This window comes from Pelodiscus sinensis, chromosome 20 (genome assembly GCF_052426305.1).
Source record: "Pelodiscus sinensis isolate ZL-2025 chromosome 20, ASM5242630v1, whole genome shotgun sequence".
Taxonomy (NCBI): Eukaryota; Metazoa; Chordata; order Testudines; family Trionychidae; genus Pelodiscus; species Pelodiscus sinensis.
In genome coordinates, this window is record NC_143071.1 from 3,308,384 (window position 1) to 3,331,749 (window position 23,366).

Consider the following 23,366-nt stretch of genomic DNA (forward strand, 5'->3'; position numbering starts at 1 on the left):
CATTAGCAAATGGAGTGAAGGTTAGAGTTACAGAAAAAAGCCGTTCGTGTTGGCTTAGGGTTGCAACATGGCTCGACCATATGGCTGATGGGAATTCTCCTGGGTTATTTGGGCAACCGGGTTTGCGCCTTTCCCCCAGTCCAGGGGAAAGAGGAGAAATCCGCCCTCTGCCCCCCGGTCGCCCCTCCTCAGAGCTCTGCAGCTTCCAGTAGCTCTTGGGAAACCAGCCCGCGACTAGCTTGCTGGGAGGAGGGTCCTGGTCAGACACCGCACGCTGCGCCGTGGGCATCGCCAGCGTGCCCCATGGCGCCCCGGCTGCCAGCCCCACCGAGGTCTGTCTCCTCTAGCGGCTGGGGCAAAGGGCATGCCCACCCTTGCCCCAGACACCGGGCCAGGGCTACCCGGGCTGTGGGGAAGGGGGCAGCAAACGCCTGGGTGGGACCCAGGCCAGGGGACTGGAATTCCTTCCCAGCTCCAGATCTGGCCGCATCCCTCCCCTGGCGCAAGGCCTGAGTCTCTGGCCTGTCTGCTTTCCTGGCGTTGCCGAGACAGCCGCCATGTGGGGCCGGGCCGTTTCCCCGGGCAGGGCTCGCACCCAGACCTGTTCCTGCCGCCCGTGTGCACGCACAAGCACGTGCGCTCTCCCAGGCACACTCGTGCACACGCCTGCTCACGCACATGCTTTCCCGTGCACGCGCATTCACACGTTCATCCTCACAGGGACACGGTGTGCGTCAGTGCACACACACAGGCACCATCACCCAGCGCTTTACTTGGCTCCTGTTGTACAGAGCCTCACACACACGCACCCCAGTTTGCACACTCACGCCCAGCCTTTCTGGGGGCTGCACACCCATGTGCTCTGGGCCCATCGTGGCGACAGCCCACCGGCTCGCACGCTGCTCGTGACCCCGTGCACACGTGCGTCTTCTCACTGGCACGCCCCGGCACATGCGCTGCGCACAGCCTGGCGCCCTGGGGAATCTGCCCCTCCCTGTGCACCCCGTCTGGGAGCCTGGCCACAGCCCGGCGCGCGAATTCCTCCAGCAGCTGCGGCTCCGGCCCTTTGGCCCTCGTCCTATCACAGACATTCCTGCCTCCTCCAGCTCCCCCGGAGCCGGCTGCGCAGACGCCTCCCAAAGCCCGGCGCTCCCCGGAGCAGAGCCACGGCCTTGGGCCGGGGAACCTCCTCACGGCCCCATCCCTTCCGGGGTGGCTCATGGGCCCCAGGCCTGTTCCTCCCCTGTGAACAATTCTCTGTGCTTAGCCGGGGCTTCCCCCCCCCCCCCCCCCCGGCAGAGCCGCAGACGCTGGGCACCAGGTCAAAAGGTGGGGGCCCAGGCTGATTGCGCAGTGGGGACAGGTGGGGGAGGGGCGGGGGGGTCTGTGCGTGCCGCTCCCTGGAACTGGCTCCGTTTGTGAACTGCCTCCCGCCCCCCCCCCCCCCCCAGCTTGTGCCCAGCTGCTGCTCCCCGGCCATGCCTGGTTTCACGCACTCTAACGACTCTGGCAATTAGCCAGTAAGAAAAGCCCCCAGCCCGGGCGGGGGGGGGCAGCACCTGTGCCGCTCCCTCAGTCGGGGGGGGTCCTCCCCTTCCCCCCCCCCGTGAGCCAGGCCAGCCCCACGTGAGAACGGCCGGCGCCCTGCCAGCCCCGTGCCCAGAAAGCGCCCTGACAGCTGGGGACGGCAATTCGTGTTTGGTGAAAGGGGTGATTGTCCATGAAGCGCCCCCCTCCCCCCCCCCGCCTCCCGCTCTCGGAGGAATGTGTCAGGGAGGCACGAGAAGCCCAGGAATGTGCCAGGGAGAGGACGCCCCCTCCCCAGCGCCCCGCGGAGGAGCAGATGCAGGGTGGGGAGGGGGGGTGGATACGGCCTGCCCCAGCTGCAGCCTGCATTGTGTGGCGGGGGGATCCCCATGCAGCCCATCCCCCCGATAATACACCTGCCAGGGAAGGAAGCGGGCGGGGCCGGGGCAGCTGAAGGTAACACGTTGCCGTTTCAAAGGCCCCATTCGATGCAGTGGGAAACTGAGGCACGGGGCGACCCGGGGACTAGGCGCCTGTTACCTCGGTGGGACAAGAACCCAGCGCCCTGTTCAGCCGGCAGGCCAGGGCGGGACTTTGGAGTCGCTCTGGTTCTGTGCTCAGCACAGGCCTGGCCCATCTCTAGCTGCGTGCCCTGGGCCCTAGCTCCCTAGAATGTGGCTCTGGGCAAAGGGGCTGGAGTGGGGGAGATGTAAACCCCCCACCCCCCTCAGCTGCCTAGTGCTGGGGTAGTTCAAGGTGCTGCCCAGGGCTCCGGGCTCAGTGGCCGTGGGGAGCTGGGGGCGCTCCTGGGTCAGTGCTTTGCTGAGGGTCCTGGGGGGCGGGGCTGATATTGGGCTGGCGGGGGGCTACCGTTCCTGGGCCAGCAGGACAGGGCTCCCAGCAAGGTGGGGCTGGAGGCACGGTGGGTGCCTGGCGGGCCGGGGCTGGAGGCGGGGCAGGAGGGCAGGTTCCTGGCTGGGTAGGATGGGGTAAGAGGCGGGGCAGGAGGGCAGGTTCCTGGCTGGGTAGGGTGGGGTAAGAGGCGGGGCAGGAGGGCAGGTTCCTGGCAGGGCAGAGGGGGCGGGTTCCTGGCCCGGTGGGGCGGGGCAGGAGGGCAGGTTCCTGGCAGGGCAGAGGGGGCGGGTTCCTGGCTCAGTGGGGTGGGGCAAGAGGCGGGGCAGGAGGGCAGGGTCCTGGCAGGGCAGAGGGGGCGGGTTCCTGGCCCGGTGAAGCGGGGCAGGAGGGCAGGTTCCTGGCAGGGCAAAGGGGGCAGGTTCCTGGCTGGGTAGGGCGGGGCAGGAGGGCTGGTTCCTGGCTGGGTTGGGCGGGTGTCTGGAACAAGGCCACGTCCCAGCGGCTCTGCATGCCCGGTGCCCTGAGGCCGTTGTCCCTGCTCCCAGGGCCGTGAAGACCAGCCTGTCCCTGCTGTGCGCGGAGCTGCGGAGCGAGGGGGAGCCCAAGAAGAAGCGGAGCAGGATGGCCGAGGCAGCCTACAGCAGCCTGAAGGGCGCCCAGGTGAGTGCCCGCTGCCGGCCGCCGGCCCTGGGAATGGCCCCCCGGCCAGCTCAGGGAGCAGAGCAATGAACTGGTGCCGAGCCCCATCTGGGGGCAAAGCCCAGCCCAGAGCCTGGCACCTCACTCACGGGCAGGCTCAGGGGGTTTGGGCTATGGGCTGGGGCCAGAGCTGGGGGTTTTGGGGTGCAGGCTCTGGGCTGGGGGTGCGGGCTCTGGAGTGGGTTTGGGAGGAGGCTCTGGGGTGGGGCAGGGGGTTGGGATGGGGGTGTGAGGTGTGGCCGAGGGGTTCAGAGGGTGGGGGGGACTCAGATGCCGGCTCCGGGCGGTGCTTACGTCGAGCAGCTCCCGGAGGCAGCGGTACGTCCCTCCTTCGGCTCCTACACAGGCATGGCCAGGTGGCCTCTGCGCTCTGCCCGTCCGCCGGCGCCACCCGCAGCTCCCATTGGCCACCGTTCCCAGCCAATGGGCGCTACAGAGCCGGCGCGTGAGGTGGGGGCAGCGTGTGGAGCCGGAGGGGGAACAAGCCGATGCTTCCGGGAGCCCGGTGGGCAGCAGGCAGGGAGCCCGGCTTAGCCCTGCTGCGCCCCTGGCCGGATTTGTAGCATCCTGATCGGAAACCAAATGCCTGGTCCCCCGAGAGGTGGCTCCGGAGCAGTGCTGGGGCCAGGGTCCTAGCGCTGCTGGAAAGCCCAGCTCCTCCGGCACTGCGGGGCAGGAGAAGCCGCGGCTGCCGGGCGGGGGGCAGTGGCGGGTGGCCGCTGAGGCCTGTGCTGTCTCCGGCCCGCGCAGGACAAGGTGCGGTGCAAGAAGAGCAGCTCCCAGAGCAAACTGGCCTCCAAGGTGGCTCACAAGGTCTCGCAGCTGAAGCAGAAAGTGAAGAGCAAAGGGCTCCCGGCGGGCATCAGCCCCTTCCGCAGGAAAGAGCCCAGCCCTGGCAGCCGGATCCAGAAGAAACTCTCCAGGGCCAAGAGCGCCAAAGCCGCCGCCTCGCCCAAGTACCCGCCGCAGGACCCGGCTCACTTCAAAGCCACGCCCAGCCCGGGGGCAGCCGGCGCAGGTACTGGAGTGGGGGAGGGCCCGGGCCATGGCTCTAGGGCTGCGCCCCCTCATCTGCTGCAGAGGGGCCCTCGCTGCTCCGGGCGGGCCCCCGGGGAGGGAAGCGACACAGGGCGGCTGCCGCGGGTTGTTCCCGCTCCACAGCGCTCCCTGCAGGCTCTCGGGTGTGGGGCAGGGACAGAGCCGGTCTTAGGGGCGGGTGAGCCGGGCGCTCGCCTGGGGCCGCTGCCAGAGCCGCATTTCGGCCCCACCTCTCGAACCCTCCCCCCAGGTTTCCCTGGTTACTCCCCAACCTTTTTTGTCCGGTATTTTTTTTTTTTGCTTTTTAATTGCTTAGCACCGGCCCTGGGCAGGGAGCTCCCCGGGGCTGGGGGCACGCACGGCGCTGAGCGCTAGGGGAGGGGCGGGCAGGCCTCCACCTGGCGGACGGAGGAAGTTCTGTGGGACTTTACAAATGTAAAAATAGCCAAGCCGGGCGGGTTCCTGCGGCCCTGGGGCGACCCAGCGCTGCCGGGCAGGGTTATCGGCCCGCCAGGCCCTGACACAAGAGTGGGAAAAAGCCTCGGCTTCCTCTGCCCAAGAGCCCTTTGGTCCGGCAGAACAAAGAGAGGGGCAGGATGCAGGCAGGAGGAAGCGGGGGCAGGAAGTGCTCGCTGGGAAGGGGAAGGAGGTGCCCTCTCTGGGGAGCGCCCTCCCTGGGCCCCGGGTGAAGGGGCAGCGACATGGGAAGGCCAGATAAGAGGAGGAAATCCAAGGCTTTGTGCCGGCCCCAGCAGTGCCTGGCTGCAGCAAACCTCCCCCGCCCTGGCCAGCATGGCTCTGCTCCTGTCTGGGGGGGCCACCCAGAGAAGGGGGGTCCCAGCCCTGCGCCCGACCCTTCCAGGGGATCCCAGGCAGAACTGTCCCCTCCATAGGACTTCCTAGGCCCCCCTTTTGGTGGCTGCTTCACCCGTTGTTTGGGCAGGGCCTAGCATGGCCCAGAGATTACCGAGGTGCCTGGTGTGGGGCAGCAGAAGGGGTCCCCCCCCCCCGCACACACACACACACACACACACTCCCCCGCCCTCTCCTGGCCCGTTGCACTTGGCTTCACTGCGGCGGTGGGACCCGGAGCGCCCTGGGGCCGTGGCGCCTTGCGGCCCACAGCTGCCGGGAAGCGGAGCACAGCAGGATGGGCGGTGAGGCGGGGTGGACCAGGCTGCCGAGTCGCTCCGACTCCCACCGCCGCGGTGAGTACCAGAGGGGAGCCGCCCCATGCCAGGCCCCCCGGTAATCCCCCAGCTCACGCTCAGGGGAGGGGCTTCAGACAAGAGGGCGAAGCCGGGGCAGGGCCTGCAGCGGGGGGTTGCTGTGGGACCCGTGCCTGGGGCAGTAGAGGAGATTGCCGCAGGCCCCATGGATGCTGTGGCTGGAGCTCCCTGGGCCCCAGGCCTCTCCCCATGTCCTGCCCTCAGGATGTACCCAGGCTTCCAGGGCCAGGCAGGGCAGCCTGGGCACAGCGGAGAGGGGGGCTGGGTAGAGACAGGCCCCTTGCTCAGTGCCCACCCCTGCAATCCCTCCTGCCCCTCTCTCCCCCTGCAGACGCAGACTCCGAGAGTGAGGACAGCGCCGCCCTGTCGCCTGACGAGACCCTGCCCCCCTCGGCGCCCCCCGCCGTGGTCGGGCCCTCCCCGTCCTCGGTGGTGAAGATGGAGGCCAATCAGAAGGCGAAGAAGAAAAAGGAAAGGCAGGGGTTGCTAGGTAACGGGAAAGGCAGGCCGCGGGTACCGGGGGTCGGCAGGTGCCAGGCGCAGGGGGCCGCGGGCGCAGACCCGTGAAGGCGGAGCTGCCTTTGGCTCGTGCGGACACCACTGCAGATACGCAGCGAAGGCAGGGGCTGTGCTCGGCAGCTGCCCCCATGGACACGGGGGTCAGAGCAGGGCAGCGCCCCGGGCGCCAGGAGCAGGGTCACCGCCTAGTGGAGGGGGCCACATCAGGCTGGGGACACCTGTCCAGGAGTCCCCGCGTCCCTTGCGGGTGCCCAAGGATGCTGGCCCGCGAGCCGGCGCTGGGCCTGTGCTCCGTGGCATGCTCGGGGGGCAGGGCGGGCACAGGCTGGCAGTCGCCGGGACCCCTGGCCTAAGCCGCCCGTCCCTCCCCTCTCGCCCTGCAGGGCCTTGTCGAATCTCCAGCCCAGAGGGCGAAGTCAAGATCAGACGGCGCCCGGGCAAGCCCGACGTGGAGCCGGGCCCGGGGAAGCTGGAGAAGGTGCCCGCCAGGAGGAAGACGGGGGCCTGCGAGGGGGCCGCCAAGAAGAAGCTAAAGGGGAAGCCCAAGGAGAGCCTGCGGCAGCTGGTGCAGTCCAGCGCGGGCAGCCTGGCCCCTGGCGACAGCCCCTTCCCCGGCACCGCCAGGCAGTTTGCACCCAGGGAGGACGGGGCGAAGATTTCCAGCGAGCGTCTGAAGAAAGCCACCCGCAAGAGCAAGGTCCTGCAGTCGGCTCTGCGGGTGAGTGCTGGGGGGCGGGGTCTTCTATGGGCGAGTGCTGGGGGGCGGGGTCTTCTATGGGCGAGTGCCGGGGGGCGGGGCCTTCTATGGGCGAGTGCCGGGGGGCGGGGCCTTCTATGGGCGAGTGCTGGGGGCGGGGCCTTCTATGGGCGAGTGCCGGGGGGCGGGGCCTTCTATGGGCGAGTGCCGGGGGGCGGGGCCTTCTATGGGCGAGTGCTGGGGGCGGGGCCTTCTATGGGCGAGTGCCGGGGGCGGGGCCTTCTATGGGCGAGTGCTGGGGGCGGGGCCTTCTATGGGCGAGTGCCGGGGGGCGGGGTCTTCTATGGGCGAGTGCCGGGGGGCGGGGCCTTCTATGGGCGAGTGCTGGGGGCGGGGCCTTCTATGGGCGAGTGCCGGGGGGCGGGGCCTTCTATGGGCGAGTGCTGGGGGCGGGGCCTTCTACGAGTGAGTGCTAGGGGCGGGGCCTTCTATGGGCGAGTGCCGGGGGGCGGGGCCTTCTACGAGTGAGTGCTGGGGGGCGGGGCCTTCTATGGGCGAGTGCTGGGGGCGGGGCCTTCTACGAGTGAGTGCTGGGGGGCGGGGCCTTCTATGGGCGAGTGCTGGGGGCAGGGCCTTCTACGAGTGAGTGCTGGGGGGCGGGGCCTTCTATGGGCGAGTGCTGGGGGCGGGGCCTTCTACGAGTGAGTGCTGGGGGGCAGGGCCTTCTACGGGCGAGTGCTGGGGGCGGGGCCGCCTGTGGGTCAGTGCTGGGGGGGGCCTCCTGGGGGTGAGTGCGGGGGGCGGGGTCTCTGCAGTTGGGAGGGGTGAGGGGCTCCTGCGGGGGAGTGAGCAGGGTTGGGGGGCGTTGCACGGTGCAGGGCAGGGGCCTGTGGCGGTGGTTGGGGGTCTCTGGGCTGTAGCCCCAGGGTGTGCGGGCCAGGCGCGGGCAGGAGCCAGCTGGGCAGTAAACTCTGCCTCCTGCCTGGCAGCGGAAGAACGGGGCGCTGGCCCTGGCCCTCTCGCCCAGGAACGCCAAAAGCATCCTCAGCAAAGGCAAGAAGCTGGCCAAGGTGAAGAGCAAGGTGGCCACCAAACAGGTAAATGAGTCAGGCAGCCCTGCCCCCGCCCCAGCAACCCCTCCCCCACCTCTGCCAGCCCAGCCCCCGCCGCGGCAACCCCTCCCCCACCTCTGCCAGCCCAGCCCCCGCCACGGCAACCCCTCCCCCACCTCTGCCAGCCCAGCCCCCGCCGCGGCAACCCCTCCCCCACCTCTGCCAGCCCAGCCCCCGCTGCGGCAACCCCTCCCCCACCTCTGCCAGCCCAGCCCCCGCCGCGGCAACCCCTCCCCCACCTCTGCCAGCCCAGCCCCCGCCACGGCAACCCCTCCCCCACCTCTGCCAGCCCAGCCCCCGCCGCGGCAACCCCTCCCCCATCTCTGCCAGCCCAGCCCCCGCCGCGGCAACCCCTCCCCCACCTCTGCCAGCCCAGCCCCTGCCACGGCAACCCCTCCTCCACCTCTGCCAGCCCCCACCACGGCAACCCCTCCCCCACCTCTGCCAGCCCAGCCCCGCCGCAGCAACCCCTCCCCCACCTCTGCCAGCCCAGCCCCTGCCACGGCAACCCCTCCCCCACCTCTGCCAGCCCAGCCCTGCCGCAGCAACCCCTCCCCCACCTCTGCCAGCCCAGCCCCCGCCACGGCAACCCCTCCCCCACCTCTGCCAGCCCAGCCCCCGCCGCAGCAACCCCTCCCCCACCTCTGCCACCTCCCCGCTGGTGCTGTCAGGTGCGACCCGGGTTCAGGGCCTGGCCGAGCCCCCAGGCGACTTGGCTGGGGCCTGGGCCGAGCGGCTCCCTGGCGGCCCTGCACTGCGCAGGCCTGGCTGCTCACGGCCCCGGCCCCTGTCCCCGCAGTGCAAGGGGCGGGCGGTCAGCAAGCTGCTCGAGAGCTTCGCCGTGGAGGACGACTTTGAGTTTGACGACAACAGCAGCTTCTCGGAGGAGGAGGCGAGCCCACGGCGGGGGGCAGGGCAGGGCACAGCCCACGGTGAGCTCAGGCTGCCAGGCCCCCAGTGGGGGGGGGGGATGGCATTGCCTGGGGCATGGGATGAAGACACACCGCTCGGAGGGCTCAGGGCAGAGGAGTCGGGGCCAAGGCCCCCACGTCCGGACTCCTGGGTCCTTGCCTGGCTTTGTGTGGCTTCCCCACGCCGTGCCTCAGTTTCCCCATGGTTAAGAGCAGGGCTGTGGGGCTCAATCCACTCTCGTCTCTGGGATCCTTGGAGCAGGGTGGGACAGGGTCCCGGGGGGGGAGGCATAGCGCGTCCCGTTTCGGCGCCCGCTGACCAGAGCCGGCTTCCCGTGCCCAGCCCCCAGCAGCCAGCGAGTGCGCTCCACCCCCCTAAGTCACGGGAGGGGCCACGCGGCGTGTGAGCGACCCTGGGGCAGCGGCTCACACCCTGTGTTCTCCCCCAGCGCACGTCTGCACCATCCACAAGGAGGACCTGCGGGACGGCCTGCGCGTGCTCATCCCCAAGGAGGACAGCTTGCTCTACGCCGGCAGCGTCAAGACCCTGCAGCCTCCGGACATGTAAGGGCCATGCAGGGAAGGGGCCGGGGGGCCCAGGAGGAGCAGACGGACAGACTGCCCCTGCCAGCGGCCAGGAGGGGCTGCCTTCTCGGGGCCCCGTTGGCTCTTCTCCCCTGCAGAGTCCAAGGGCGCGATCGCTCTTTGGCGTAGCTCCTGGGCTGCAAAGGGAGCCCACCCCCCGCCCTTGGCCCTGCCCCCCTCTCTTGGGCTCCCCGGCCGTCCCTGCAGCCGAATCCCGCCAGCAGAGCCGCACTCTGGGCTCCGGGGCCCGCGGGGCCGGACATCCCCCCCCCTCCCCGGCGGGGCGCACTCCGGAAGCCCAGGGGCACTGGCCTGACCCCTTTGTCCCCTGCGCAGCTACAGCGTGGTGATCGAGGGGGAGAGAGGAAACCGGCAGCGGATCTACTCGCTGGAGCAGCTCCTGCAGGAAGCTGTAAGTGCGCTGCTCACCGTGGGTAAACAGCCAGCTTGGCCCCGCGCCCTGGGGAGGGGAACACCCTGCCTCAGACAATCGGAAGGTCCCAGCCAGCTGGGCAGGGCGGGCAGGGCAGCCTTCAAAGCGCGGGCAGGAAGGGAGGGCTGGCGAGCGCCCGGCCAAGGCAAACACGGGCAAGCACGCCCGGCGTGCCGGGGCCAGCGCAGGGATGGGAGCCGGGCCAGGACGGCAGCGCGGGGCCCCAGGCAGAAGGGGAACACATCTGTGCCACTGGGGGTGCCCGGGGGCGTGGGGCTGGAGTACAGCCGGACTCACCCAGCAGAGCCCCTGCCAGGGGGGGACAGGCGCTCCTTTTCCTGCCCCGTGGGCCGGCCCTGCGGCGATCCCCGCTGACACGTGCTCCTGTCTCCTTCCAGGTGCTGGACGTCAGACCCCAGACCAGCCACCACCTCCCGCCGGGCGCCAGGGTCTGCGCGTACTGGAGCCAGAAGTCCCGCTGCCTCTACCCAGGGAACGTCGTGCAGGGTGGGAGTCGCAGGGCCTGGGCTGAGAGGGTGCAGGCCGGGATGCGGGTGCATGCGCTGGAGGAGGGGACGCTTGGGCGATTGGGGCCGTGGGGCGGGGCAGGTGGGATGTGGTGCATGCCCTGGGGGAAGGGACGTTTGGGGGGTCGGGCCGGGATGAGGGTGCATGCGCCGGGGGGAGGGGATGTTTGGGGGGTTCAGGCCAGGATGCGGGTGCATGCGCCGGGGGGAGGGGACGTTTGGGGGGGTCAGGCCAGGATGCGGGTGCATGCGCCGGGGGGAGAGGACGTTTGGGGGGGTCGGGCCGGGATGCGGGTTCATGCGCCGGGGGGAGGGGACGTTTGGGGGGGTCAGGCCAGGATGCGGGTGCATGCGCCGGGGGGAGAGGACGTTTGGGGGGGTCGGGCCGGGATGCGGGTTCATGCGCCGGGGGGAGGGGACGTTTGGGGGGGTCAGGCCAGGATGCGGGTGCATGCGCCGGGGGGAGAGGACGTTTGGGGGGGTCAGGCCGGGATGCGGGTGCATGCGCCGGGGGGAGAGGACGTTTGGGGGGGTCGGGCCGGGATGCGGGTTCATGCGCCGGGGGGAGGGGACGTTTGGGGGGGTCGGGCCGGGATGCGGGTTCATGCGCCGGGGGGAGGGGACGTTTGGGGGGGTCGGGCCGGGATGCGGGTTCATGCGCCGGGGGGAGGGGACGTTTGGGGGGGTCAGGCCAGGATGCGGGTGCATGCGCCGGGGGGAGAGGACGTTTGGGGGGGTCGGGCCGGGATGCGGGTGCATGCGCCGGGGGGAGAGGACGTTTGGGGGGGTCGGGCCGGGATGCGGGTTCATGCGCCGGGGGGAGGGGACGTTTGGGGGGGTCAGGCCAGGATGCGGGTGCATGCGCCGGGGGGAGAGGATGTTTGGGGGGGTCGGGCCGGGATGCGGGTGCATGCGCAGGGGGGAGGGGACGTTTGGGGGGGTCGGGCCGGGATGAGGGTGCATGCGCCGGGGGGAGGGGACGTTTGGGGGGGTCGGGCCGGGATGCGGGTGCATGCGCCGGGGGGAGAGGACGTTTGGGGGGGTCGGGCCGGGATGCGGGTTCATGCGCCGGGGGGAGGGGACGTTTGGGGGGGTCAGGCCGGGATGCGGGTGCATGCGCAGGGGGGAGGGGACGTTTGGGGGGGTCGGGCCGGGATGAGGGTGCATGCGCCGGGGGGAGAGGACGTTTGGGAAGGTCGGGCCGGGATGCGGGTTCATGCGCAGGGGGGAGGGGACGTTTGGGGGGGTCGGGCCAGGATGCGGGTGCATGCGCCGGGGGGAGAGGACGTTTGGGAAGGTCGGGCCGGGATGCGGGTTCATGCGCAGGGGGGAGGGGACGTTTGGGGGGGTCGGGCCAGGATGCGGGTGCATGCGCCGGGGGGAGGGGACGTTTGGGGGGGTCAGGCCGGGATGCGGGTGCATGCGCCGGGGGGAGGGGACGTTTGGGGGGGTCGGGCCGGGATGTGGGTTCATGCGCCGGGGGGAGGGGACGTTTGGGGGGGTTGGGCCGGGATGCGGGTTCATGCGCCGGGGGGAGGGGACGTTTGGGGGGGTCAGGCCGGGATGCGGGTTCATGCGCCGGGGAGAAGGGGACGTTTGGGGGGGTCAGGCCAGGATGCGGGTTCATGCGCCGGGGGGAGGGGACGTTTGGGGGGGTCAGGCCGGGATGCGGGTTCATGCGCCGGGGGGAGGGGACGTTTGGGGGGGTCAGGCCGGGATGCGGGTTCATGCGCCGGGGGGAGGGGACGTTTGGGGGGGTCGGGCCGGGATGCGGGTGCATGCGCCGGGGGGAGGGGACGTTTGGGGGGGTCGGGCCGGGATGCGGGTGCATGCGCCGGGGGGAGGGGACGTTTGGGGGGGTCGGGCCGGGATGCGGGTGCATGCGCCGGGGGGAGAGGACGTTTGGGGGGGTCGGGCCGGGATGCGGGTTCATGCGCCGGGGGGAGGGGACGTTTGGGGGGGTCGGGCCGGGATGCGGGTTCATGCGCCGGGGGGAGGGGACGTTTGGGGGGGTCGGGCCGGGATGCGGGTTCATGCGCCGGGGGGAGGGGACGTTTGGGGGGGTCAGGCCAGGATGCGGGTGCATGCGCCGGGGGGAGAGGATGTTTGGGGGGGTCGGGCCGGGATGCGGGTGCATGCGCAGGGGGGAGGGGACGTTTGGGGGGGTCGGGCCGGGATGAGGGTGCATGCGCCGGGGGGAGGGGACGTTTGGGGGGGTCGGGCCGGGATGCGGGTGCATGCGCCGGGGGGAGAGGACGTTTGGGGGGGTCGGGCCGGGATGCGGGTTCATGCGCCGGGGGGAGGGGACGTTTGGGGGGGTCAGGCCGGGATGCGGGTGCATGCGCAGGGGGGAGGGGACGTTTGGGGGGGTCGGGCCGGGATGAGGGTGCATGCGCCGGGGGGAGAGGACGTTTGGGAAGGTCGGGCCGGGATGCGGGTTCATGCGCAGGGGGGAGGGGACGTTTGGGGGGGTCGGGCCAGGATGCGGGTGCATGCGCCGGGGGGAGAGGACGTTTGGGAAGGTCGGGCCGGGATGCGGGTTCATGCGCAGGGGGGAGGGGACGTTTGGGGGGGTCGGGCCAGGATGCGGGTGCATGCGCCGGGGGGAGGGGACGTTTGGGGGGGTCAGGCCGGGATGCGGGTGCATGCGCCGGGGGGAGGGGACGTTTGGGGGGGTCGGGCCGGGATGTGGGATCATGCGCCGGGGGGAGGGGACGTTTGGGGGGGTTGGGCCGGGATGCGGGTTCATGCGCCGGGGGGAGGGGACGTTTGGGGGGGTCAGGCCGGGATGCGGGTTCATGCGCCGGGGAGAAGGGGACGTTTGGGGGGGTCAGGCCAGGATGCGGGTTCATGCGCCGGGGGGAGGGGACGTTTGGGGGGGTCAGGCCGGGATGCGGGTTCATGCGCCGGGGGGAGGGGACGTTTGGGGGGGTCAGGCCGGGATGCGGGTTCATGCGCCGGGGGGAGGGGACGTTTGGGGGGGTCGGGCCGGGATGCGGGTGCATGCGCCGGGGGGAGGGGACGTTTGGGGGGGTCGGGCCGGGATGCGGGTGCATGCGCCGGGGGGAGGGGACGTTTGGGGGGGTCGGGCCGGGATGCGGGTGCATGCGCCGGGGGGAGGGACGTTTGGGGGGGTCGGGCCGGGATGCGGGTTCATGCGCCGGGGGGAGGGGACGTTTGGGGGGGTCGGGCCGGGATGCGGGTTCATGCGCCGGGGGGAGGGGACGTTTGGGGGGGTCGGGCCGGGATGCGGGTTCATGCGCCGGGGGGAGGGGACGTTTGGGGGGGTCAGGCCAGGATGCGGGTGCATGCGCCGGGGGGAGAGGATGTTTGGGGGGGTCGGGCCGGGATGCGGGTGCATGCGCAGGGGGGAGGGGACGTTTGGGGGGGTCGGGCCGGGATGAGGGTGCATGCGCCGGGGGGAGGGGACGTTTGGGGGGGTCGGGCCGGGATGCGGGTGCATGCGCCGGGGGGAGAGGACGTTTGGGGGGGTCGGGCCGGGATGCGGGTTCATGCGCCGGGGGGAGGGGACGTTTGGGGGGGTCAGGCCGGGATGCGGGTGCATGCGCAGGGGGGAGGGGACGTTTGGGGGGGTCGGGCCAGGATGCGGGTGCATGCGCCGGGGGGAGAGGACGTTTGGGAAGGTCGGGCCGGGATGCGGGTTCATGCGCGGGGGGAGGGGACGTTTGGGGGGGTCGGGCCAGGATGCGGGTGCATGCGCCGGGGGGAGGGGACGTTTGGGGGGGTCAGGCCGGGATGCGGGTGCATGCGCCGGGGGGAGGGGACGTTTGGGGGGGTCGGGCCGGGATGTGGGTTCATGCGCCGGGGGGAGGGGACGTTTGGGGGGGTCGGGCCGGGATGCGGGTTCATGCGCCGGGGGGAGGGGACGTTTGGGGGGGTCAGGCCGGGATGCGGGTTCATGCGCCGGGGAGAAGGGGACGTTTGGGGGGGTCAGGCCAGGATGCGGGTTCATGCGCCGGGGGGAGGGGACGTTTGGGGGGGTCAGGCCGGGATGCGGGTTCATGCGCCGGGGGGAGGGGACGTTTGGGGGGGTCAGGCCGGGATGCGGGTTCATGCGCCGGGGGGAGGGGACGTTTGGGGGGGTCGGGCCGGGATGCGGGTGCATGCGCCGGGGGGAGGGGACGTTTGGGGGGGTCGGGCCGGGATGCGGGTGCATGCGCCGGGGGGAGGGGACGTTTGGGGGGGTCGGGCCGGGATGCGGGTGCATGCGCCGGGGGGAGGGGACGTTTGGGGGGGTCGGGCCGGGATGCGGGTTCATGCGCCGGGGGGAGGGGACGTTTGGGGGGGTCGGGCCGGGATGCGGGTGCATGCGCCGGGGGGAGGGGACGTTTGGGGGGGTCGGGCCAGGATGCTGGCGCAGTTCACGGCCGCTCCGGGGCCCTGCTCAGGGGGGGAGGAGGTGGCGCTGGGGCTCCCCCCCCCACACACCCTGACAGCAGGTCCCCCCAGGTCCCTCCAGCGACGAGGAGGAGGAAGACCTGGACTCGGTGGTGGTGGAGTTCGATGACGGGGACACGGGCCACATCTCGGTGTCCAACATCCGCCTGCTGCCCCCGGACTACCAGATCCAGTGTGAGCCGCCCAGCAGGGCCCGGGGGAGAGGGCGGGGTCTGCACTCACCGCGCACGGCCGGGGGCTGGGCCAGGACGCTGCCTGTTGGCGGCAGGCGCAGGTCTCCCCGGCCCTGACGCTGGCTGTGGTTACAGGCACGGAGCCCTCCCCGGCCCTGCTGGTCTCCAGCACCTGCCGTCGGACAAAGCGGTCCTCCAGCGAGGCCCCCCCTCCCAGCGAGGCGGCCCCCAGCCTGTGCACGGACGGGCGTGACGGCCCCGAGCCGGCCAAGAGCACCAGCAAGAAGGCCGCTAGCAAAGAGAAAGCCGGTAGGCGGAGCCGAGGGCTGGGAATTCGCAGGCCAGGGGGCCCTAGCACCGGAGGGAAAAGTCCACCTGGCAGGGGACTGGCCCGGCAGGGAGCTGCAGGTCGGGAGAGGGGCCCCGCCAGAGCCAGGAGGGTGGATCCCAGGGCGGGGCTGGCAGAGCTGCACCGTGGGCGCCGCACCCCCCCCCCCCGGCGTCAGGCCTCTCTCCAGCCAGCGCCTTCGGCCCCTGCCCTGACCCGGCTGTTTCGCTCCCCAGCAGGTAAAGCCGACGCCCTGGGCCTGGCTGCCAAGGCACTGCCGCCGGCCGATCACTTCCTGGGCCGGCGGGGCAGCCCCCTGCTCAGCTGGTCGGCGGTGGCCCAGACCAAGCGGAAGGCGGCCAGCAAGAACCCAGCCGTGCTGCAGAACTTCTTCCCGCTCAACGGCAGCAGCAAGAAAGCGCGGGCCAAGGAGGCCCTCTTCCCCGTGCACAGCGTGGCCGCCCCCGTCTTCGGCAACGGCTTCGGCTCCGACTCCTTCAGCCGGATCGCCAGCTCCTACGCCTCCTTCGGCGCCGGCGCCGGCCTGGGGCTGCCCGGCGCCCAGAAGCTCCTGCGGGCCAAGAAGGCGGAGCGGCTGGAGGCGGAGGGCGGCAAGGGGGGCAGGAGGAAGCCGGGCAGCGAGTACCTGGTCAAGCTGGACCACGAGGGCGTGACCTCCCCCAAGAACAAGAACTGCAAGGCCCTGCTGATGGGCGAGAAGGGCTTCGGGCCCAAGCTGGAGCGGCCTCTCCCCCCTCACAGCTACGCCCACCCAGCTCTGGTGGGCAAGGACAGGAAGGGGCGGGCCCCCCTGCACCAGCTGCCCATGGGGCTGGCTCTGCGCAAGTACGGGGGCCAGGCCGACTACGCCCTGAACTGCGACAGCGACTGCCCCAGCTCCTACTCCGACGAGGACGAGGAGGCCGGCGGGCTGGGCGCCAGCGTGCCCTCGCGCTTCCTGACGCGCCTCACGGTCTCCTCCTCCTCCTCCGGCTCCTCCACCTCCTCCTCCTCCGGCTCCGGCTCCACCTCCAGCCTCTGCTCCTCCGACAACGAGGACTCCTCCTACAGCTCCGACGAGGAGGCCTCGGCCCTGCTGCTGCAGACCTGCCTCACCCACCCCGTGCCCACCCTGCTGGCGCAGTCCCAGGCCCTGCGCACCAAGAGCAGCGCCTCCCAGCGCTGCTTCCTCGCCAAGGCCGCCGCCGCCAGCGCCAAGGCCAAGCTCAAGCGCAAGGAGGCCCTGAGCTTCTCCAAAGCCAAAGAGTTCTCCCGGAGGCAGCGGCTGCCGTCGGTGGAAAATCGGCCAAAGATCTCCGCTTTCCTGCCAGCGCGGCAGCTCTGGAAGTGGTCGGGGAACCCCACCCAGGTAGGTCTGGCCCCGCCCCCGGGTACGGGAGGCCCCGCCCCCGGGTGTCTTCCCCCGCAAGTGCATCTGGCCCTGTCCACTCTGGGTGTGTCCAGCGCTGCCCCTGTACTTCTAGCCCCGCCCCCAAGTACGTCTGGCCCCGCCCCCAAGTACGTCTGTCCCCGCCTTTGGGAATGTGTGGTCCCAACCCTGCCTACCTCTAGCTCCACCCCCAAGTACGTCTGGCCCCGCCCCCAAGTACGTCTGGCCCCGCCTCTGGGAACGTGTGGGCCCGCCACCAGCTACATCTGGACACACCCCCAAGTGTCTCTGACCTTCTCCCCAAGTACATCTGGCCTCTTTCACCCTGGAAATATCTAGCCACACCCCCGGGTACATTTGGCCCCACCCCCAGGTACGCCACACCTCTGGGTAATCTGGCCCCACTCTCATGTACATCTGGCCCCGCCCCTGGGTCTTCTGGCCCCGCCCCCAGAGGAGCCTCGGGGTAGGGCTGGTGGACTCGTCCCTTTCTTGCTAGAGCGGTGCCAGTGGGGGCCATTGGGCAAGGGGCCGGGCACGCCCTGAACAGGGCTGTGTTGGATCAGGGAGCTGCTGGAACAGGCTGGCACCCCCACGATGGACTGGCTGCAGGGGGCCTGGAGCAGCCGGCTCTCTACAGCCCCCCCCAATCCTGCCAGGCCGGCCGGGCTGCTGTTAGCGCCTCCTGCCCGTGCCGGGGAGGCCAGCATGGGGCCGGGGGCTGGGCCCTGACTGCGTCTGCCCCTCGCAGAGACGGGGCATGAAAGGCAAGGCCCGCAAGCTGTTCTACAAGGCCATCGTGCGGGGCAAGGAGACGCTGCGCATTGGCGACTGCGCCGTCTTCCTCTCAGCCGGCCGGCCCCACCTGCCCTACATCGGCCGCATCGAGAGCATGTGGGAGTCGTGGGGGAGCAACATGGTGGTGAAGGTGAAGTGGTTCTACCACCCCGAGGAGACCAAGCTGGGCAAGCGGCAGAGCGACGGCAAGGTGAGGGGCCAGGCCCGGAGTCTGGGCGTGGGGGGGCCAGGCCCGGAGTCTGGGCGTGGGGGGGGGCCGAGCCCGGAGCCTGGGCGTGGGAGTACTGGGCATGGGGATGCCAGGCCTGGAGCCTGGGCATGGGGGGGGCCGGGCCTGGAGCCTGGGCGTGGGGGTACTGGGCATGGGGATGCCGGGCCTGGAGCCTGGGCATGGGGATGCCAGGCCTGGAGCCTGGGCATGGGGGGGGGGGGCCGGGCCTGGAGCCTGGGCGTGGGGGTACTGGGCATGGGGATGCCGGGCCCGGAGCCTGGGCATGGGGGGGGCGGGGCCTGGAGCCTGGGTGTGGGGGGGGGGGGGGCCGAGCCCAGAGCCTTGGCGTGGGGGTACTGGGCATGGGGATGCCGGGCCCGGAGCCTGGGCATGGGGGGGGCGGGGCCTGGAGCCTGGGTGTGGGGGGGCCGGGCCTGGAGCCTGGGTGTGGGGGCGCTGGGCAGCCAGGCTTGGAGCTGGGGCAGGGAACAGAAGACAGTTGCTGGGCGGCCAGGCATGGGACGTGCTGAGCCGACGGGCGCAGGATGGGCAGGGGGCACGAGACGCAGTCGCCGGGCGGCCAGACGGGTTGCCGGAGGGCCCCTTCCCCGAGCCTCGCGGGAGCACCCGCAGGCTGCGTTGAGAGCAGGCTGGCCCCACGCCTGCAGGGGCTGGGGCAGCACGGCCAGAGCTGACGCGCCGGGGCCCGGCCTCTGCCCGCAGAACGCGCTGTACCAGTCGTGCCACGAGGACGAGAACGACGTGCAGACCATCTCTCACAAGTGCCAGGTGGTGGGGCGTGAGCACTACGAGCAGCTGACCCGGAGCAAGAAGTACCAGGACCGGCAGGACCTCTATTACCTAGCAGGGACCTACGACCCCACCACGGGCCGGCTGGTGACTGCCGACGGCGTCCCCATCCTGTGCTGACCCCGCCGGGGGCGGAACCACCCACCACCGGCCACCCACCGGCACCGCAGGGAAGGCGCTGGGAACCGGGCACGCTGGGGCCTTTGGCCTCCCCTCTCTGGGTGGGCTAGCCGCGGGAGGCGTCACCTCCGCTGGTTGGAGCCGGGCCCGGTAATTATGCAAACCCCCCAGCGGCAGCTTCCGCGGAGCAGCGGCCCGGATCCCGGCCACGGGGTAGAGCCAGCCTGGCTCGCTGGAGCCCTGCACGCAGCTCCCCTTCCCGTTGGCAGGCGCGGAGCGATTTGAATTCAAGCCATACTGTCCCTAGTACCTCGGACTGTTTGCCAGCAGGTAAAGCAGAAATCAGGTGTATTATTCTATTTATTTCTCGTGTAAATATTGTATTTCTTCTGGGAAGTTTTATGGAAAGCGGAGAACCCGACGGACCACAGGGGTTGCAATGCACTGTTTGCCCTCAGCCCGACAAGGACAGCCGGGGATTTCTGTACATAGGGAGGGCCTGGGCGTGCTCAGCCCGCGACAGGGTGGTGCCGGCCTGGCCAGACTGTAATATAGCCCCCGCCCAGGGTGCGCTCCCTCGGGCCTTCGGTGTAGTAATATTATTCGGATTCGGATGCTGGCGACCCCGGCGTGCTGTCGAGGGCCACGAGCCCTGTGGCGGGGAACACAGAGTATATATATTATTCTAGGGCAGCAAGGCCAAGCCACGCTCGGCGAAATCCCACCGTCACAGCCTGCTTCCCTCGGGAGCCAGACGCGCCCGCCGGGCCCACGCAGCCGCCAGGCGGGCCCACGCATGCAGCCGCCACACGCACAGACCTGCTGCTCCGCATGCACCCACCCCGCGCACAAGCAGGAGGCCGGGCCGGGCGTCTCCCAGCCGCGCCAGCGCCCCGGTTAAAGGACAAGGGTGGGGCTCCAGGGGGGGCACGGAGGCGTTCAGATGGGGGGGCGCGGGCCCGACAAGGCAAAACCCAACAGCACCGCAGCCGCTCCCCTGCTGTGTCCAGGCGGCCCCAAACCTCTTTACTGAATCCTCGTAATCCATTAAACCAAACTCGCCCAGCAGGAAAGGGTGCAGGGGCCTGGCCGGACCCAGCACTGCCCATGGGTCAGGGCTGCCCCCATGCCCTGGGCAGGGGCTGGGATGTCTCTTTCCGGGTGCCCTCGGCCTGCAGCTCCGGCAAGGGGGGCTCGGCAGACCCCTGCTGGGCTGCCCGGGCAAGGGGATTGGGGCATTCCAGGGAGGTGCCCAGGACGGGTGGGGCTGAGCCAGCCAGGAGTGGGGTCTTGTGCCCTGCTCGGATCCTGTCGCCTGGGCAAGTGGGTGGCTTCTTGCAGACAAACCAAAGCACCTCTCCCCCTCCCCCCCGCTGGGTCCCCCCACAGGGCCATGCTGGGAGCCACAGGGATGCCCGGAGAAGGCCCCTGTGCTGGCCGGCGCCTGCTCTGGCAGCTGGGCTGCGGGTGGCCCGTGGTGGCTCAGGGGAACAGCCCCACTGCGCAGGCACCCCCTCCCCCAACCACACCAAGAACCAGCTGTCCCCGAGCCCCCAAATTGCCCCAGGGCCTGGCGGTCGCCTCAGGGACCCAACAGGGGCTGACGTATTCTGAGGTGCCCCCCCGGCCCCACCCCCGTGCAATACTTTGCGGTCTGTGGTTGCTGCCCCCTTGGGTCAGAGGCCCCTCACTGGGGCAGGAGGCGCTGGCCTGTCCGCCCCCCCCCCCCGGAGGAAAAGGACCGAACGTGTCAAGCCTCAGAGAGCAGAGACAGGATCCTCCGCTCTCCCTGGCGGTCCCAGGGGAACCCAGATTCCTGAGGAGAGCACGAGACCGCCCCCGGTCCCCCCAGCGGCTGGCCCCCCTCCCCGTGGCCGCGCTACGCTGTACGTGTGTAAAGGGCCGTGCGCGCTGAGGGGTTGGGAGGTTTTTTTTCAATGTAAACACTAAAAACGACCACAAAAAAAGGGGAAACACAACGGTTTTCTGAACAGCAGACGATGTAAAGGCCTTTTAGTATGGATCTTTTCTATCGATAACTTGGCTTACGAATAAATATATGAAACGTTGCCGGTGTCCGATCCCTCGCAGGGCAGGGCTTCCCCCCCCATGGGGGCCGCCGGGCCACACTCTGGGGGGTGGGAGTGTGTTGGGGGGGCTGGGGGCAGGGGTGTGAGGAGGGGAGGATGGGGGGGGCTGTGTACGGGGGAGCATTGGGAATGCCCTGGCCTGGGAGGGGGTGACGAGGCAGCTGTCCCATGGGAGGGGCGGAATGAACAGAACAGCTACAGCGGTCCCAGGGCCCCGTCTCCATGTTGACACCCCCTCGCAGCTGCAGACAAGTCCCTTGGGGAAGGTGGTGGCTCAGTGCCTCAGTTTCCCCGTTGACCTGAGATGGTCAGAACCTGGCTGGCCTGATGCAGCCCCAACCCCCTTCTCCAGCAGTGTGAAGTCAGGGTCAGCCCATGGCCAGGCCCACGCCACTCGTGGGAGGGGAGGTGGAGAGGTTGCTGGCTCGGGAGGATGGAGGGGCTGGATGCCAAGTTCCAGCAGTGCCCCACATCTGCCCCCCCCCAGCACAACAGATCTGAGGGGGGGGGGCAGACCCCCAGCCAGCCTGCCCCAGCCACAGGTCTGGTTCTGCCCCCTCAGGGCTGGGGGTAGGAGCTAGGGAGAGCAGAGAGTTGGGTTCTTTTACAATGGGGCAGGGTGAGCTGCCTCATCATACGAACAAGGGTCCATCATGCCCCCCCCGCCCCCCCCCCCCAGGCAGCACCCTGCAAGACTGGCTGGCTACTGACTCTCACTAGCCAGGAGCCGGTTCAGCAGTCAACACGCTCCAGGGACCACGTCACTGAGCTGCACGCAATGCCCCCCCCATCCCCGCCCGTGGGCGCTGCAGCCCTGCTGACCCCCATCCCAGCCACCAAGGCCATGGCCAGGTGCCCCCCCCCCAGCCTTCCTGCCCCTCCCACCTCCACTGCATCCCCTAGGAAAGGCTCCCCCCACAGGCAGGGCGGGGGAGGGTGCCCAGTACCCAGGCTGCGCAGGGTTAAAAAGGAAGCACCCGGTCTGTGCCCAAGACAAACGAGGCTTTATGGGAACCGCCGCAGCAAGATAAATGGTGGCCCCGGGTGACGGATCAATAGACGTGACGTTGGCGCCGGTAGAGATGACAAGCGGGGCTGATCGCAATTCGTTTTTAATACCACAAACCAACTGGGCACGCGGGCGTGTTAATTATTCAGCTGCCCAGCGCCTGCCTCACCTCCGAACCGGGGGCCAGGCCAGACACCAGCAGGCAGCCCCCTCCTCCCCCAGCCCCCACAGCCACAGCAAGGGGGGATGCAAAGATGCCAAGGCTGGGGGGGGGCTAGACCTTCCCCCCAAAAGGCATCTTGGCTGATGGCCAGAAATTCTGAGCTCAGCCAGGTGCCCGCCCAGCCCAGCCAGTCAACGGGCACTTTGGCTGGTCACAGGTGAGCGGAGCCGGGTGAATGAGGAGGGAGCTACTGCAGGCCAGGCTTTCCCAGACGCTCCCAAGTGCTCATGGGCAGCCTCCGGCCAGCAGGCCCGCACCGGGCACGAGCCGCCCCAGGGCCAGCCCATGTCCGGCTGAGCTGCTCCCATCGCCCCGTCCCCAGGCCTTCGTGGGAAGTGACAGCCAGGGGCAGCCCGTGAGCCTAGGCAGACTAGGCGGTCGCCTAGGGGTGCCGCCGGCCCGGGGTGCCCGATGATGACGTCATGGCCATTGACAGCTGTGCAGGCGGGGGCGCCGATCGCGCCTTCTGCCTGGGGACAGCTGCCACCGCAGCGCTCCATAGCCCTGTTTGGAACACATTGGGGTGCCCGGTCCAGGGAAGGGGTAACACCCCAGCCGAGCTCAGCAGTTCGTGCCAGTAGCCCCAGGCTCCCAGGGCGAGGTGGGGCCCCCGGTTGCCAGCTCAGACGGGAGCCCTGCAGGCGCTTTTGGCTGGATGCCGGTTTCCTGTGCACCTGGGAGCAGGCCCCATGCCGCCAGCTCAGGGTAAGGGAGCCGCCTGTGTCTGGGCAGCTGGGGTAGCAGCGCCCTGTGACCACCCGAGCCAACTGCCCAGGGGACCCTGCCACAAAGCCCCAAGTGCAAAGCCAGCGAGCGCAGCGCCTGGGCCAAAGGGGAGGGGTCGAATGTCTCTGGGTCCTGGGGAGAAGCTGCCTTGGAGGAGGGGGGGGGCTGATCTATCTGAGAAGCTGGGTCAGGGGCCAGCAGGAACCGGAAATGACCCCTCCAAAGCCCCCACCCTGAGCAGGGGGTGGGGCTGGGGGCTGCCAGCTGCTTGGCAGGGCTCAGGCTGGTTTCGCTTAGTGGCTCAAAAGTGAAGCCAGCAAGAAACGACGGGGGGGGGGGAGGGGGGGGATTTTAGATCCAACAGCCCCAGAGAGACTTTGGTCTCCACTCAAACCAAGCGCTGGCCAGGCCTCAGAGGGGCGATCTTGACTCAGGAAGCCAGGGATGCCCTGGCCCACAGATTCCCTCCCCCATGCTCCCCGGCTCAGGGTCCCTGATCAGCAGGCTACCCCACAGCTGCTTCCCAGGCAGGGGCACCCTGGCCTGAGAGCTGGGGCGGTGCCCAGTGGGTCAGAGTGGGGGTACAGCTTGAAGACCAGGCCGGGGCTGTCTCAGGGACGTGACGCAGCAAAGGGCTTGGCAGAGGAGGCCGGGGGGAAGATGCTAAAGGCTTCCCGGGCAGGGACACCCTGGGCTGAGAGCTGGGGCGGTGCCCAGTGGGTCAGAGTGGGGGTACAGCTTGAAGACCAGGCCGGGGCTGTCTCAGGGACGTGGCGCAGCAAAGGGCTTGGCAGAGGAGGCCGGGGGGGAAGATGCTAAAGGCTTCCCGGGCAGGGGCACCCTGGGCTGAGAGCTGGGGCGGTGCCCAGTGGGTCAGAGTGGGGGTACAGCTTGAAGACCAGGCCGGGGCTGTCTCAGGGACGTGACGCAGCAAAGG

The 23,366-nt window shown here is 70.3% G+C and overlaps 1 protein-coding gene across 7 annotated transcripts in view; it reads left to right on the forward strand.

Annotated features, from left to right (window-relative positions):
• Window positions 1-20,450, forward strand: part of BAHCC1 (BAH domain and coiled-coil containing 1) — an 89,305-nt gene extending 68,855 nt beyond the window's left edge. For 6 of the 7 annotated variants that reach the window (XM_089771862.1, XM_089771858.1, XM_089771859.1 and 3 more), the window contains 14 exons: window positions 2,928-3,042; window positions 3,832-4,099; window positions 5,680-5,838; window positions 6,251-6,585; window positions 7,554-7,661; window positions 8,476-8,608; window positions 9,037-9,151; window positions 9,509-9,584; window positions 10,004-10,112; window positions 14,603-14,725; window positions 14,860-15,033; window positions 15,289-16,421; window positions 17,194-17,430; window positions 18,175-20,450. In XM_089771862.1, coding sequence (XP_089627988.1) covers window positions 2,928-3,042; window positions 3,832-4,099; window positions 5,680-5,838; window positions 6,251-6,585; window positions 7,554-7,661; window positions 8,476-8,608; window positions 9,037-9,151; window positions 9,509-9,584; window positions 10,004-10,112; window positions 14,603-14,725; window positions 14,860-15,033; window positions 15,289-16,421; window positions 17,194-17,430; window positions 18,175-18,381 — 3,292 coding nt within the window. In that variant the 3' untranslated portion in view covers window positions 18,382-20,450. The remainder of the gene's footprint in view (window positions 1-2,927; window positions 3,043-3,831; window positions 4,100-5,679; window positions 5,839-6,250; window positions 6,586-7,553; window positions 7,662-8,475; window positions 8,609-9,036; window positions 9,152-9,508; window positions 9,585-10,003; window positions 10,113-14,602; window positions 14,726-14,859; window positions 15,034-15,288; window positions 16,422-17,193; window positions 17,431-18,174) is intronic. The other variant, XM_075904061.2, reaches the window with a different exon arrangement.
• Window positions 20,451-23,366: the final 2,916 nt, after the last annotated feature.